Here is a 16,430-nt window from a genome sequence, read left to right as displayed (position 1 = left end):
ATAAAATGATATATTAAATTTTAAATTCACGTATTATTTATCTACACCATCAGTGATGGAAAGGAAAGTAGAATTAATTTCAAGATTTGAAATATGTGACTTTACGTCTCTAAATAATAAGAAATACATTTGAAATATGTACGAGAAATAAATATAACAAATCAAACAATATAACTCCATTCAAATACATTATTTCCACAATACCACACAAATTCACTAATAAAATCCAAGCTTTCTATATAACTTAGCACACAATATATATACACATTTCATCAATTGAACATCACAACTGGAACAAGTTATCTACAACTGAATATATTCTAATTATGTTGTGTATAAATAAATTAATAAATAGTAATAATAATAATCATGGACACAAACTTATCACAATCTACATAGTATAAAAGTAGTATATTTGTACGGTCGTGGAACAAACTTTTAGTACCCCCAAATGGTGTCCAAATCCAGTGATCCAACTGAAGCTAATGCACCAAATGATATGTTTTCCACTTCAAGATTTGAATTATCAGTGCTGAAAGCTGTTTCTTGAGAAACACTGCCCATTTCTCCCTCCTTTTGGCGTTCATGATTCATATTCTTCCCAAGCATATCCCTAAAAACGGAGGATGATTCTTCAAGGGTGATAAAACCCGGGATTTGACGTCCCGATCCGCCGCATCGATCCAGGACATGACCAGACGGTCCCCGAGAATATGAACTGGGAATGTTGGGACCGGAGAAGTAAGGAATGAGGCCGGACTCGGAATCCACGGGCTCGGTTTTGGTGTTGTGATATGGTGAATTAGGATCCATCAGTGGTGAAGGTGTGGAAAGATGCTTTCTGATGAGTTCCGAAATATGGACTTTTTTCCCTCCACTTGTCTTCTGAAATACCCTGCTTAGTACCCAAGTATTCTGCAACGAATTTACAGTCTTTAGTAAATTCGTGCTACCAAGATTTTGAGCAAATTTTGTGCGAGTTGAATATAGAAGGTAAAATAAGATTAATTATTTTAAAAAAGGGTACACAAATACACGTAGATTGTAATCTTACTAGACCGTCTCACGGGTTAGTTTTGAGAGACCCAACGAATGAAAAAATATTAATTTTTATACTAAAAATATTATTATTTACCTCATAAATGAATCGAGTCAATCAGTCTCTCAAATATAAATCCGTTAAAATATCTTACATGAAAACTACTAAAATATTTAAATAAACTTAAAAACTATTTGAGGAAAAAAAAAATCTTTCACTTCATCAATCAACTTGACTTTGCTCGAAACCCTCGAAACTCGATATGTATCCAAGAATGTTGACATTGTGGATTATAACATTATTTCCATATCTAATAATCCATCCTTTACTCAAAATAAATAAATAAATCATCGAATATTATATAATACAACTTAAACATACCCACCTTTGACCTTTCGTGATAGATTGTCGAAGTAATAATATTTACTGAAGTTGCGACAAACAAATTTCGACAAGTCCAAGTATTCCCTCAATAATCCCGCGATAGCTTTTAATATTCACACACTATTCTTGCACAAGTCATATCCATGGCAATGTAGTACGTGGAATTCATATCCACTCTATATTATATGTGTGTGTGTGTGTGTGTTATGTATATGTGTATAAACTTTAGAATAAGCATACAAGATCAATAATGAAATATTTACAAAATTTCGAATTCATTGTTATTTCTAAAAACTATCATATATTTTTCTAAATTTTACTCGAATATATTATAATAAAAAGATGAAAATAAAAATAATAATAATAATAATAGGTTAAGAAGAACCTGAATATAAAACATGGGAGGTGATTGTTACCTGGTTTGAATTAGCAGGCATGTTATATTCATGCGCAATCCAGCTGGATTTTTCGCCTTTGGGGGCCCTGCCCTTGTAGAAAACCAGTGTTTTCTTCGTCCCCACGAGTGTTTTCCCTCGAAAGATTTCTTTGTCTTTACCAGTGGCTTTCCAGTATCCAGCAGCTGTAGCCCTGTTTGTCCTTGATCCCGTCGGATACTTTTTGTCCTTCACACAGAAAAAATACCATTCCCTTTCCCCTCCTTTTGCCATCCCTTCACTCATCAAAAACCAAGATAAATTATATTACTACCATGTTAACAAATTATATATTATATGCATGAAAAGGTGGAAAATTTTACAAGGAGATCGAAAAACATACTTGGTAAGTCCCAAGGCTCGACTTTGTTCATGTCAACCTCTCCTATAGCTATTGCAGAGAAATTGCAATCAACAATCTTCTTTGATAAGTAATGGGTAATTAGTTCTTCATCCGTCGGATGGAATCGAAATCCGGGAGGCAATTCCATTCTTCGAAAAAACCTCAATGCTGGCAAGATCCGACCGGGGAATATAACACGGTCAAGGACAAGTTCGGATGTGAATTGTGATGGACGGCGATCAAGGTGACCCCAAGATCTATATTTTCTCTATACAATTTTGATGTGTAGAGAAATTATGTGTAATTTAGTGTGTGAAAATGGAAGCCAAGAGGTTTAGGAAAAAAAAACTTACGGGGAAGAAGGCCAATAAATACTTGTTTTGGGGTCGAAAGAAACGTGAACCATAAGTATTGGGAAATGGGAAGGTTGTATTAGGCCTTCTTTTTTCTTTTTCTTTTTATTAGTAGTCATAGTAATTAATTAAAGCCATGTTCCTTGTTTAGATTTTGACCAAATACAGTTCATCTTTTGGAGCAACTTTGTACCTTTTATGTCACGTAAAATTGGCAGGAAAGTCCGTATCAATATTGATCGATTAAGATAAAATTTCACATCATCGATGTTCACATAAGCTGTGCACGATATATAATTTTAAAGGTTGATCATATTATTGTTTGTCGAATTTGAGTTGAAGAGTTCAAGCAGTGTAATGCTTTGAAAGTAATTTTTATTCTAGACTCGAACAATCCAATTGAGATTATAGGAATTAATGTAAAGTGATTTCCCTTTTGACCTAACTGGATAATTGTTAAACTAACCTCTTTTGTTCAATAACATTCGCATTTGAAAACAACATCTGCTATTATTACACCTTTAAATTTTTATTTAAAAAATAATAATAATTTGAACTTGGATTTTCACTAGATGTTCTCTATTTATTTTTTTAAGAATAAATTTCACTAAAACATGGCGCAATTATATATATCATTATTTAAAAAAAAAACTATAGATTGCTTGACATTTTCATACTCAACATGGCCGGTCACACTCATACTATTTCAAATAATTCGTTTTTATGTTTTATATTTCGGGTTTTCAACAATCACCGATTCGATACGATATTTGATATCAACATCTTAAATTTATAATAAATTTTCGATTCAAAATTCAATTATAACAATGAGACGAATGTGTATTTCTCCGTTTTTTTTAATAAAAAAAAATACGGGTAGAGTATACGAGTAACAATCATCAGTCAACCCTCACCTACGAGGGACGTGTGGCGACGTGGGATTAGTTAAAGATAAGGTTTTCCATTGGAGAACTGACCTATCATTTTGGATGGACTCAAGCTGGCCAAACTAAGGGGCTGTTTCTCCGGCTCCAACACCAACATTTACACGTGTGTACAACCCATTGGCCCTAAACCCGGTTGGGGTGAAATGAGAAACATCGATGTCAGCTGGCGGCTGCTTAGATTAGGCAACTTGTCAGCATCCCATGCGATTTTCTAGAATCGCAACATTTGAAAATTTGACTATTTCACACACTGCCTAACATTTCTTATTCTTTCTACCTATTTATACAATAATAATAATAATAATTAAGCCATAGTTTCTTTATTAAAATACCAAATATATACTATGTGTGGAATTTTTTATATTAAATTACCTAATAAAGAAAGAGATGGTGATAGATAAAGATTACAAAAGTCCAAAGTTTATTGCTATATAATTCTTTGATCTATAAATTATGACCAATTATACGTGGCTGATTAACTATTGCAAGAGAATAATGATATTTTCTTGTGGTAATATGGATTGGAAGATGCCAGATAACGATGATTGAAGACAAGAAAAGAATTAAAAAAAACATAGAAAATTACTCGTCAAAAGGATACTCTTTGGTATTGATATCGAATAATCGAGTGACACGTAGATGTATGCTACAATTGAATATAATAAATATAAATAATTTATATAATGTGAGTTGATTATGTATGGTGTTTGGTTTGTGATTTAAATGTCGGTTGAATTTTAAACAATCAACAACCTTGTTATGTTCGTTGAAGGACTTTGAGTAGGGCTATATTAAATGGATGTAAAAATTTAACATAGAAGTGCTTGTCCCTTTAATGTTACGAGAGAGTGATCTTAATTAGTTAATTGTTTTATTTTCTGATAAGATATATCGCAATGATACCCATACGAAATCGTAGTTATAGATATATAGGTTGTGTTAGATGTAATAATTGTCATGCTGGAAGAAGGGTCGAAACGTGGTATTTTGAGTTGTTATATGATTTAATACGACAGTCTGCAAACTGTGTTGTTTAAGTAAATCATATTCGATGAGTTTTGTGTGATAACTCAAACATCCATGAAAAGTTATCTCTTGCACTATTGATACTATTCGGGGTTGATTCAAATAATACGCTCATCAAAACGTTAATTTAAAAAATTAATTGTTATCATGTTATGTTATATATATTTGGTTTTCTTCTCAAAGAATCTTGATGACAATGATTGAGATTTGATTTAATTTAAATTCTGATATGGAGTTTGGATATTTATATTTTTAAAATTAAAACTGGTATATTTTATTTTGAATTATGAATATTTAACAATAATTGAGAGAAAAAGGAGTGAATGGTTTCTGAAAAATCTGATTTGGACATATAAACAAGTGAAAGAAATGGCATGCATTAATGGACAAAAATCGAAATCCATATTTCTAATGGGTTGGCCCATAAAGTATGGTCAAGAATCAAGATGGACGGGCCTAGAATTATGATGTAATTATTACTTAATGTAATTTATCTTTGAATGAGGAAACTATTTTTTTATTTTATTTTTGCATGAAGAGTAATATTTAAAATTTGACAAATTAACTATATCACCTTTGTCCCGGACCAACTTCATTTATACCATGTAATTATTAATTATCTCAAGTAATAATAATTTTGTCCTAATATAATCCTCAAATTGTCCGTCCATCGTAACCAATAAAATCCATTTTAGTATCGGGTGAGTCACACGTCATCGATCTTGTTGTAGTTAATTTAACTACACGCAAATCATTTTGCTAAGCATAATAGATGTATAATACTTGTATAGATGGTAAATGCAATAATAACAACAAAAAAATTGAATAATAGAAAATCTAACGTGGTTCGTTTTTGGAAAGCTGTATCGACAGAACACGAAACATAATTAATATTGATCACCACCAAATCATAATAGATGTATAATACTTGTATAGATGGTAAATGCAATAATAACAACAAAAAAATTGAATAATAGAAAATCTAACGTGGTTCGTTTTTGGAAAGCTGTATCGACAAAACACGAAACGTAATTAATATTGATCACTACCAAATTGCATCCATGCATGATCCCCTCAACCACAGAGTATCTCCAGACCCTAACGCAGACACAAAGTCACAAGAAACGCACAAGGTCACGGGCCATAAAAACGAAAACAAGTGTTCCCAATATCATCTCAAAAGCCTCAATTCCCACACAAATCGAATCCACAATTCCACGAAACCCCCAAATTCACAGTGATATTATTTAAGAGATGATAATCTAACCCCAACTCACTTTTTTATCCACACAACTGTGTCCTCCCCTATCAGCTTCCACACGAAATTATACCTACCTTATTATTATATATATGGTTGTCCTCTACTGAGATTTTGACGTGTGTGTATATGTATATATACTTGTCTTCTACTGTAAAAATTATATGAAAAAATTTTAATTTTTCAATTATTGTTCCAAATTTTGATTGGACTCAATTTCGTCATTGATTATATATTTTTGTTTCATATAATATTTGATTTACATTTTGTATTGATATTATCATCTCATCCGATCAGGTTAATCAACTACCCAAGTTCCTCCATAATCGTGTAATTAGGTTTAGGCAACTGGATATCGCCTGACATATATATAATAGTTCTTTTAGGTGTTCACAAAGAGTTCGAGGGGTCGATTTAATTACACCGAGTCTCTACTTGTAATACCTGATTGAATATTATTTATTTGTAAAAACTTGTGTGAGACGGTCTAACGCGTCGTATTTTGTGATACGGATCTCTTATTTGGGTCATTCGTGAAAAATTATTGCTTTTTATTGTGAATATCGGTAGGGTTGACCCGTCTTACAGATAAAGATTCGTGAAACTGTCTCACAAGAGACCTACTCTTATTTATTATGACCGTCCTATATATCTTTTGAATAAGATTTATGTATACAATGGATAATTACGATTATTTTATATATTTTTAAATATGATATATATTTTATTTATAATTTTATTTTAAGTTGAAACTTTTGTGTGCGTCAGTTCAAAATGTTTCAAGTTTCCAGAATAAAATAAAATAAAATAACAAATCGACGTTTCTCAAACTTAAAAAATAAGCACAATTACTTTATTTTAATGTCGCGTTGGCAAAAACGAAGATTGGCGAAGCCTTCCATGTGTACGGACAGAAATACCGGCTTCGCCTGGTCAATAATTTTTTTAAAATACATACATACATACATACATACAAATTATATCATATTAAAGAATCATTATAAAAAAAATAACTTTTCGGAAAACCAATTATGTAGTATGTTTTTACAAATAGAAAAATCAGATATATGTTGGATTTTTCTAGATTATAATTGCCTATTATTAGAGCTTGGATAATTTTTAAAATCTATAATATTCGATTTAAAGTTTATTTTTATTACCACGACTAATATTTTCAAGAGCAATCTTATTAATATTTTAAAATAAATTTTCTTACACTTCCAACACATCTTAAAACAACATAAAAAATTTGTGGTGAAAAATGGGAGTTGAGGATAAAACCTAAATATGGCCAAAGATCGAGGATTCTTATCCTACACACATTCCAAATCAAACCGAGCACAAATCAAGAACAAATCCTACGAATATTATTCACAACCACTTGCAATGCCCCATGCTTTTCTCAAATTAGCCCAAACAAAGCAAAGTAATTTCTAATCATCAATCTTTATTAACCCCTAAGTTTTCGCTATTAAATTTTAACATGAGAATAATTATTTAGCAAGACATTTTAAAATTCAAAAAACTCTTTTAAGACTATTTAACCGAGTCAATTTTGTTAGACGGCTTTCCAATCAGACACGATTCATGAAAAAATATTAATTTTTTTGTTAACGTGGACGCGATCAACCCATCTAAAACATATAAATCGTAAAATTTGCTCAAAAAATTTATTTTTTCAATAATTAATTTGTGACCTATTTTTTTTCTTCATAATCCACAAATATAATCGATCTCTTTAGTGTTATATCTGGAAAAAACAGAAAAACGGAAAAATAATTAAAAGAAACATTTGGATAAGGGCAAATATTTTGACCGTACCTTTTATTAGATCTATATATAAATGTAAATGTATTTAATGCGATTCATTTTCTCTCCACCTCTCTCCATTACCAATCCGAAGACTTTGAGATTACAGAGCCACAAAAGTTATCAGTTTAAGATTTGGTTCAGCAATTTCTGGTCTCATACGAGTGTGCTTGCAGATATTTTTGTGGGTTTCCGTTTCTTGGGTTCTTCTTACCTCGTCTTGTCTTCAAGGGAAAAAAAGGTTCTTGATCCACAAACAGCGGATAATTCCGAGGGGTTTTGTTGCTCTGACGTTGTGAGGTTGCTATATCTCGGAGATATGTCATCTTATTTGAATCCCAGCTTCTACATTTATGGACTCGGTGAGACCATATCCAAGAACAGAGCCAAAGGCTCTCTGAAGGTTTGTTCTTCTATTGGGACGCTACAATTCAAAGAGACCAAATCAAATGATTTCTTGGGCAAAACCCTCGTTGCCTGGGATCAGAAAAGTGTTAGCGATTTGATGATTAAGACTTCAAAGAATGATCCTTTGACCGTCAATGTAAGCATTTCCCCCCTTTTTTTCTGGCTCAACTTTTGTAGTAAATTTATGTATTCCTATCTTTTGTTGATTGTATTTATGTGAATTACTTTAGGCTCAAGCTTCGTCTTTTATGAGCAAAGCTCTCAAATGGTGGGAAAAGTCCCTTCAACCAAACATGATAGAGATCGAATCAGCTCAAGAATTTGTGGAATCTTTGTCTAATGCTGGCGATAAATTGATTGTAGTTGACTTTTATTCTCCTGGTTGTGGGGGCTGCAAAGCTCTGCATCCTAAGGTATTAATCCAATTATGACCACCGTATGATAACATGATTTTCCTAATTGTTTGAGTAAATTCTTGAATTTTTTTTTTATTTTTTTTTTTCAAGATATCTTAGCTCCCATGTTAACTCCTATTATTGATATGAAAACAGATCTGTCAAATGGCTGAATTGAATCCAGATACCATTTTTCTAATGGTTAATTATGAGCAACACAAGGCTATGTGCTATGCCCTTCATGTCCACGTCTTGCCCTTCTTTAGATTTTACAGAGGTGCAGAGGGCAGGCAATGTAGCTTCAGCTGCACCAATGCAACAGTAAGTGATTTTTTCAATCTCTTTATCTTGTTGAATGTTGCCTGAGATTTTAATCGTTCATTCCATTGAATCGGTTAATGATATCCAAGTTTTGTTTGTTCCTCCTGTTTAGATCAACAAATTTAAGGTTGCACTGGCTAAAAATGGGACAGATCGGTGTAGTCTTGGCCCTACTAAAGGTTTGAATGAATCGGAAATATTGGCATTGGCCTCGAACGATCTGATATCGAGAGATTTACTACCGAATTTGAGTATGGATAATGAAGCTGAGGAGTTGGTTCTTCAAGAAAATTCGAAGGGAAGTGCACTGAACAAAGATGATGGCAAGATGAAAGAGGATGCCCTGTTGGTGGTTTAGATTTGCCTGACGCAACCGCGGAGGAGTCTCGAAATATCTCGTCCACGGGAGGCAAAACAATGGTGGCAAGATCGCATCGTTGCCAAATTTTAAATGTGTAATTTCTAGAAAACGCAGTCTTCGCCCCAAAGATCATCTATGGGCTAAATTCTTGGCTCTGTCCAGAGCCTATAATGGGTTTGAGGCATTTTGCATGCGATGTAAATATAACATTTACGGCGTGTTTCCCTGGATCAGGCTCTAGGTTTATATATATATATATATATATATATATATAAGCCTCTACTTCTGGGAAATGAATTGCATCGATTGATTCGGTGTTGTACTTTGGGAAAGATGAATGAATGTCTCTTTGGTGGTGTTAATTCTTGTTTTTACGAAACAAGCACAAAAAAAACCAGAATTTAATCAAGTATTGTTCTGTTAAATTCATATACAAATGAACTGTATTTTCTGTGGAATCAGCATCTTTGTCCTTATTTATTTGTCAAAAGTAGCATCTTTTTCCATGGGCGGCCCATTATTATTAAAGGAGGGTGGCTTTGTACGAGGGTGGTGGAGCAAAGCAAGACAAGGAAATATGAGTGCGTGCATGAAAATGGATTTGGATTCTTTGTTGTAGTTGAAACACAGAACATGATGTTGTGTATTTTTTATACTAGATGATCAGTTGATCATCTGAAAGGTCTCACACTGTGTCAGGTGAATTTTAAAAATTGTCAGATGATCATCTCGTGTAAAAAGAGTACATCAACGATGCTGTGTTTTCAGTCACAACAGAGGATCCAGATTCATGCAAATGGCACATAGCCAAATTTGTTCTTATTTAAAATTTCATATAATAATTTTTTGAAACATCGATCATATTCTATTGAGCTATTTACATTTTGTATATGTTTTGTATACATTGTACTGTGTTTCATTCAAATTCTTGTTAGTTAGGTCGACATTAATTAAATGCACACACACACATGTATGTATTGAACTGATAAACGAAGTCTCGTTCTTTTTCCACTTTTATATTTTCCAACAGAAAATAAAATATCAGGAGGAAATTAAATACTATCCAATAAAATGTATGTGATGGAGACGTGGCAGTATGAATCGAATATCCATTTGTCAGATGGAATCTCGGATAAGATGTTTATTCCATATTAAATTATTAAAAGCATAAAATATGCGACGCATGATGTCAGGTTTTCTTTAGAAAATTTATTTTCTAGGACAGCTGTTAATATTTTTAACTTGAAAATGCCACACGGAGACGACGGATGGAGCGAGTTAAATTGTTTTGAATGAAACGTGGAAGATGATCGATCATGCAAAAGAAAGCCCCAGAAATTATTGTTGCTTTTCAATTTTTTAATTAATTTAATTCTCTTACGTTTTTCTACAATTTTTAAAAGTTTTCATAATGAGCAGAGAAATTAATACTGTATCGATTCTATTTGATGAATCAGCTTAAATATATTAAAATTAATAAAAATATAAAATAATGGATGTGATATATAAATTTTGGGATTTGAGGATTGAGTGATTGAATTAATCTCCATAATATTCATTTTGAGTTTTCCGGATTGCTTCACATGCAACTTACTCTCGTTGCTAATTAAAAAACGTCTGCGAGACAGTCTCACATAGTGTAATTTAATTGAAGGACACAAGTTCGATCCCTTTACCACACTTGTACTAAAAATAAATTATTTACATCTTGCATCGAATGTGAGTTTTGCAGCTTTTTTACTTCGCAGAATAATCCAAGAGTTTGGATAAGAAGTGATTTCCAAGTAATCATCAAGAATACATAAAATTATTAATTTATGCTACATTTTCTTCTTCACCATTAATTACATTTGTGGATTTGTTTTAATTATGACGAAAAACATGCATTATTACGTCATATATTATATTACTGATGATCCTAACATGGCACTGCGTATTTTTAGGTTGTATGAAATACTATATTTTTTATTTTAATGTTTTTCATTTATCCATTCAATTCAATTCAAAAGAATTCGAAATCCATTTGTATTGATGCAAATTGAGGGATATTCCAGAGATGCCTTCATCAGAAAGATAGAAAAGTTCATTACAAATACCGCAATTGGAGCCCAGGTAATTTCCTAGGCTTCAACAAAACAACGACATTCAAATCTCCGTTCTTTGGAAAGTAATCATCAGGCCAAGATTCCAGAAAACTATGATAATTTCAATAAAAAAGAGTTTAACAAAGAAATTTAAATATAATTATAACAATAACATTATTTATAATTACGTTTTGTTACATTTATGAATAGATATGAAACAAAAGATAAGAAATAATTTATGTAAAATTAAAAAAAAAATTCATACTTTTTAGTGTAATAAGATAAGATTTGAATTGCCTCAGAGGTAGTGACAATCAAGTATATCAACATTGTCATTTCTGATAATGCGTGCAAATAGCTTATATACATCACAGGCAAATCACTTTTTTATGACAACGGACGCCGTGTAAGCTTAACCAAAACAACCAGAGAGCGTAGATTACTGCTCGTATTTTCAAATCAGTGTGGAAGTGTCGAGTCGCAATATTTTGGGCCAAAAAAACAAGAGGATTTTAAAGGCGTCTGGTCTGATAGAATTTGACAGCCAATCACAGTACACGAACTTATGGCTATGTATGCACCACTGGCTGCGTTTTGATACAAAAACTTACCAGAGAACACTAGAAAGAATTCAGAAGCCATTTCAATAGGCATGACTACCAGATATTTGTAATATTTTTTCTTCTCTTTGGATTGCCATTGCTAGTAACAGTTCTCAAAAGTGAATTTTGTGTCTAAAGATGATATCAAAGATCTAAAAAAAATAGCCAAAAATAATTAAATTATAGCATCAAAGAGATTCCCATTAGACATAGTCATCTTCACTCCGTGGAGCTCTGATGTCCCTGTCTATTTTTATCATCATTTGCCAACAATTAAGACTTAATCAAAGATATAAAGGGAAAAATAATCTCTAAAAAAAGATTATAGTGAAAAATGGAACAAAAGTTGAAATGCGTCCAAGCCTCAGATGAATATATGCTTTTCATAGAGAATCACTCAAAGTATATTTAACACCATCACAGGCATAACACATCTAATGGGGGGAAAAGCGAAAAATCAATCAAGAAAAAGCTAAACCACCCTTCACGCATTGGAAATTCAGTAAAAACAAAAATATATATATATATATATATATATATATCCAGTGCCCAAAAGAATTGAATCAGATATTCTGATTTCCCCATAAAAATCTCATCTTTCTCCTCAATTATGGCGAATAATCATCATTTTCAATTTGAGGCAATCATGTTCTACAGAAAAATAAGACGAATTAACTTGGATCATCACGAAGGGTGAACGTTACCCAGCAGGAACAGAAGAGCGGCCGGATCCGAAGTTTTAAGGTATCTCAGATTTAGGGTTTCTGATTATCTGTCGCCAAGTGAGCATGTGTATATATATAGGAGATCCGTATGAATTTAGAAGGGGGTTCGCCGCGGCTAGGGTTTCGTGACCCGAGCACTAAATTTACCGAACGACCATGTAAGGTGGGCTGGTTCCAAGGCTAGTTCTATTGGGCTTCAAAACAAATAATTATCTCAATTTTTAAGCCTGACCCAATTCTAGTATAATCTGGTCTAGATTACCAACTTAAGGTGGGCACGAGTTGGAATCTGGACTACCCGACTAACTAGTTTGGGTTCCAGACCGGGTTGGTTTTTTTAAATTAAATCTTATTCTAGATCTTCGAGAGTTTGATTTTCTAGGGTTTGGGATGATTTTTGAGAGAGACGATTAGGTGGCTAGGTAGATGATATGTTATTCGATGGGGCAAATAAAATGAGTTTGAAATGTCAGGTACCTGACCGAGTAATTCGGGTAGATTTATTCTACTACATAGGTGAGTCACCTCTAACTACGACATCGAGTAAAAAAATTAGATAACCTAATTTTAAATCGTTTTCAAATTTAATTTTTTTTAAAAAATATATGTGAAATTGGTAGGCCAAGCATTTTTGTTCTTGTTAAATGTATTTAATTTGAACTACAAAATATTATTTAAGCAAGACAAATATGATACAAGTATTATACAAAACGTATAATATACTTTATTAAGTGTGTAAATAAATAAAGTAATGTATGTTAGTATGTCAGGTTATATTTAATTAATCAATCAATCAATCACATACATACATACATTTTACATGATTATAATTTTTTGTATTTATTAACTCGTCAATCCACGCCCGATTATTAAATAACAGATTAGAAATTTTTAATTATTTTTTAACTTTATGTTAGTAGAAATCTAATTTTAGATTTAACTAGTTAATTCCATGGGGACCTTAAAATTTATTTGAAGGCTTATAAATAGTTAATTTCTGTTTTTAAAAAATAATAAATAAGAAAAAAAATCTTATTTGTTATAGCAAAAATAAATCAAAAAATCATAGAGATGTACGTTCTAAATAAAATATCAATGTATTTCGCTTTATGATATATCGTTTATAGTTGCCAATTTTTTTTATATTAAAAAAAACTTGGCACATTTATTTTCCCATAAAATTCTAAACCCAAGCTTATTATATATGTGAAATTGACTGATTCCAGCGTGACCGGAAATTTGGATGTCACCTTCCATTTCCGCAAGAGTTACCATTTTGACTTTTCCTTCGCTTTAAATCAAAGTCCAACTTTCATACAATGTCGTCTTTTTTTTTTCCTCCGTATGAAAGTTGGAAAAGTAAGGTTAATTTTGTAGAGTACTATAATAAGCAAAAAGTAGTCAACTCTTGAAATAAGAAATTTGTATAGTGGAGTCGGTGACTTAATTAGTGTATGTATACAAGATTCATTAATCTTAGCTTGTATAGTGAATGTATGTAGGAATTCGAGTTATTATTAAATAAGATTTATTAATCTTATTATTTTTCGAGGTGGGGTATGGTGACTTTTTATTTTTTCCACGGCGTTCTAATATATAAGAGTACGTTTCCATGATACAATAGCAGCAAATACAAACAAAAAAAAATGTTATGCCGGAGACTAACATAAAATATAATTGATCGTAATCACTCGACTTTAATTATTTAATTTGGTATCTAAAGTAGAAATCACATAAAAAATATCGGTCTCTATCTTAGAGAACGACGACATAAATGTGGTCGCTAATTTAAAGACCGATCAAGGTTATTGATATCAATCAAATTGATCGTTAATCGATCTCTAATCCGTGTTGTTCTTGTAGCATGAATACAAAAATATATATTACGAAATTAGGAAGACAACGGCAAATTAAAATGGAATGGGTTTGTCCGACACTTTCCACACACATATTAAATAGTATCCACATGCATGATTGCGATGATGACCTTGTGCTGCATGCCACCACTCTTTTTGACTTTCTTTCACTCGTTTCAGCAAAAAACCAGTCCCACTGAATTATAAATATGCTAATTTTCCACCACTAACTTCGCTGTTTTATATAATAACCTACACATAAACTATTTCTTACATGGCTGGAAGATATAATTAAGATTAGATTCTGTGAGTGCGTCTAAAATTTGCTTCGACATCGATGGATAATACTTCTGGCATTCGCCTGTTGCTGCTTATTTTGTGTTTTTCTTGCATTTTTGGATCGAATATTGTTGCAATCCCTGTTACAAGTAAGCTAGCTGCAGGCAATATTTCATGTGGATCTTGAACAGTTGCTGATGATTTTGCATGACATTTTTTATCACTTCCTAATTAATTTCAGGAAGTGGAAATCTGGTGCAGAAATCTCGAAGTTATAGATCAGTCGCAGACGAAGTTTACATGGTATGTATGCGCTTGCTAAATCTTTGACATGGTCGTGCATTCATTAAAATTTCCCATACTGAAGTTTAAATATGCAGGAAAATAAAAGTGAAAAGTGGGAGTTTACAAAAAGGAGAAGATTGATGGAAATAGAGGTGAATGACTATCCGGGATCTGGGGCTAATAATCGCCACACTCCAAGAACACAACTCGGAAGAGGCTGTCTAGACTGCTGAACCAATCGATCTTGGCTAAAATAGTAGTGTTTTCGGTACTTCAATTCTGAATTCGATCGAGTTACATTGAATGCGTGGGTGCTCGGGTATCGAACTACATAGTGCATGCTTGTTATAATATGATACTGCTTGTTATAATATGATACTGTGTTAGGAAAAAAGAGTAAACGAATCAGCTATTTCCTCCTCAACACAAAAATTCTAGAAAATGATATCTAGCTAGATGATTGTCTTAGGATAGTTATTTTGATGTGAAGAGCATGATGTTACATTATTCGTGTATGTTTTTCTTTGAAATCGCGATAAGAATGTTTCTTGACAACTCAGTAAACTTTTTCGAAAAACGGAAAAAAAAAGAGCTTATGCAGTGTTACTAATTCATACGGTGAACAAAAAAGTTCAAAATCTTGAATATCTAAATTATAGAGCTCAAAATTAAATTTGAGATAAATGATTTCCAGGATTTTAAATGTAATAAAATTAACCTTGAGCAACAAGTGGATGAATTTAAAATTGAGTGCATATACACAAGTGCATTTTGAGTTGTTGCGCACTTTCTCTTTGAGTGCAGATTCAAGATTATGTAATATAATCAATTATATCTTTTAAAATATTATTGGGAGAAAATTAAATATAAAAATATTCGCATAAAAAATTGAGTTCACTAATTTTACAATAACGGCCAAATGTCTTTTGCTTTGATGCCACGATCTCTTTTATCTATAGGAAAAAATGTGATAGATTCTAGTATCCAGATAATGTTTATTTATTTATTAAATAATTTCGAAAACAGAATATTTGGAATATTCTATATTATTTTATTAAAAACCAACATAAGAAAATCTTAGGCTTAAATAGTTATAAATTAATTAAATTTAGAAATAAATTAAGTCACATGATGGCTCGATCTTTTAGGCAAGAGTATGTCTCTTGTGAGACGGTCTTAAGAATCTTTATCTGTGAGACGGGTCAACTTTACCGATATTCACAATAAAAATAATACTCTGAGCATAAAAAGTAATACTTTTTCGTGGATGATTCAAATAAGAGATCCGTGTTGAGGAGTAGCCTGACCGAAGATTCTAGGGCTCGATCACGATGGTTACGACGATGATAAGATCGAAACATCGTAGTATTTTATTATATGTTGTGTATGATTTTTATTCCACTTCTTAGTTTAAACATCAGTCAGACTTGATTTATTTTATATACAATATTAATTGGATTCAGTTGAATATATATTAATTTAATTTTTTTTCCGAACACGGTTAGCGAAATTTGTTATGTT

The 16,430-nt window shown here is 32.0% G+C and overlaps 3 protein-coding genes and 3 non-coding genes across 6 annotated transcripts; 2 read left to right on the top strand and 4 right to left on the bottom strand.

The window, feature by feature from the left end:
• Window positions 1-152: 152 nt before the first annotated feature.
• On the bottom strand, window positions 153-2,608 carry LOC142554455 (NAC domain-containing protein 100-like). Its single transcript, XM_075665119.1, has 3 exons — window positions 2,201-2,608; window positions 1,840-2,093; window positions 153-915 (listed from the first exon to the last, which is right to left on the bottom strand). The coding sequence occupies exons 1-3, from the start codon at window positions 2,346-2,348 to the stop codon at window positions 439-441; spliced, it is 879 nt and encodes a 292-aa protein (XP_075521234.1). The 5' UTR covers window positions 2,349-2,608; the 3' UTR covers window positions 153-438.
• Window positions 2,609-7,622: 5,014 nt separating this feature from the next.
• LOC142553257 (thioredoxin-like 1-2, chloroplastic) lies at window positions 7,623-9,438 on the top strand. Its single transcript, XM_075663379.1, has 4 exons — window positions 7,623-8,137; window positions 8,232-8,414; window positions 8,553-8,717; window positions 8,830-9,438. The coding sequence occupies exons 1-4, from the start codon at window positions 7,634-7,636 to the stop codon at window positions 9,073-9,075; spliced, it is 1,098 nt and encodes a 365-aa protein (XP_075519494.1). The 5' UTR covers window positions 7,623-7,633; the 3' UTR covers window positions 9,076-9,438.
• Window positions 9,439-11,456: 2,018 nt separating this feature from the next.
• Window positions 11,457-11,539, bottom strand: LOC142554912 (small nucleolar RNA snoR122). Its single transcript, XR_012822275.1, has one exon. It is a non-coding gene; the product is annotated as a small nucleolar RNA snoR122 (small nucleolar RNA).
• Window positions 11,540-11,946: 407 nt separating this feature from the next.
• Window positions 11,947-12,034, bottom strand: LOC142554908 (small nucleolar RNA R44/J54/Z268 family). The gene has a single exon (XR_012822271.1). It is a non-coding gene; the product is annotated as a small nucleolar RNA R44/J54/Z268 family (small nucleolar RNA).
• An 86-nt stretch (window positions 12,035-12,120) lies between these two features.
• On the bottom strand, window positions 12,121-12,194 carry LOC142554906 (small nucleolar RNA Z267). The gene has a single exon (XR_012822270.1). It is a non-coding gene; the product is annotated as a small nucleolar RNA Z267 (small nucleolar RNA).
• Window positions 12,195-14,574: 2,380 nt separating this feature from the next.
• Window positions 14,575-15,412, top strand: LOC142554454 (uncharacterized). The gene is made up of 3 exons (XM_075665118.1): window positions 14,575-14,773; window positions 14,866-14,927; window positions 15,005-15,412. The coding sequence occupies exons 1-3, from the start codon at window positions 14,683-14,685 to the stop codon at window positions 15,140-15,142; spliced, it is 291 nt and encodes a 96-aa protein (XP_075521233.1). The 5' UTR covers window positions 14,575-14,682; the 3' UTR covers window positions 15,143-15,412.
• The last annotated feature ends 1,018 nt before the right edge of the window (window positions 15,413-16,430 follow it).

Source organism: Primulina tabacum, chromosome 8 (assembly GCF_025594145.1).
Source record: "Primulina tabacum isolate GXHZ01 chromosome 8, ASM2559414v2, whole genome shotgun sequence".
In the NCBI taxonomy this organism is placed as follows: Eukaryota; Viridiplantae; Streptophyta; class Magnoliopsida; order Lamiales; family Gesneriaceae; genus Primulina; species Primulina tabacum.
The sequence above is the reverse complement of the archived record's forward strand: the minus strand, read 5'-3'. Positions and strand labels throughout refer to the sequence as shown.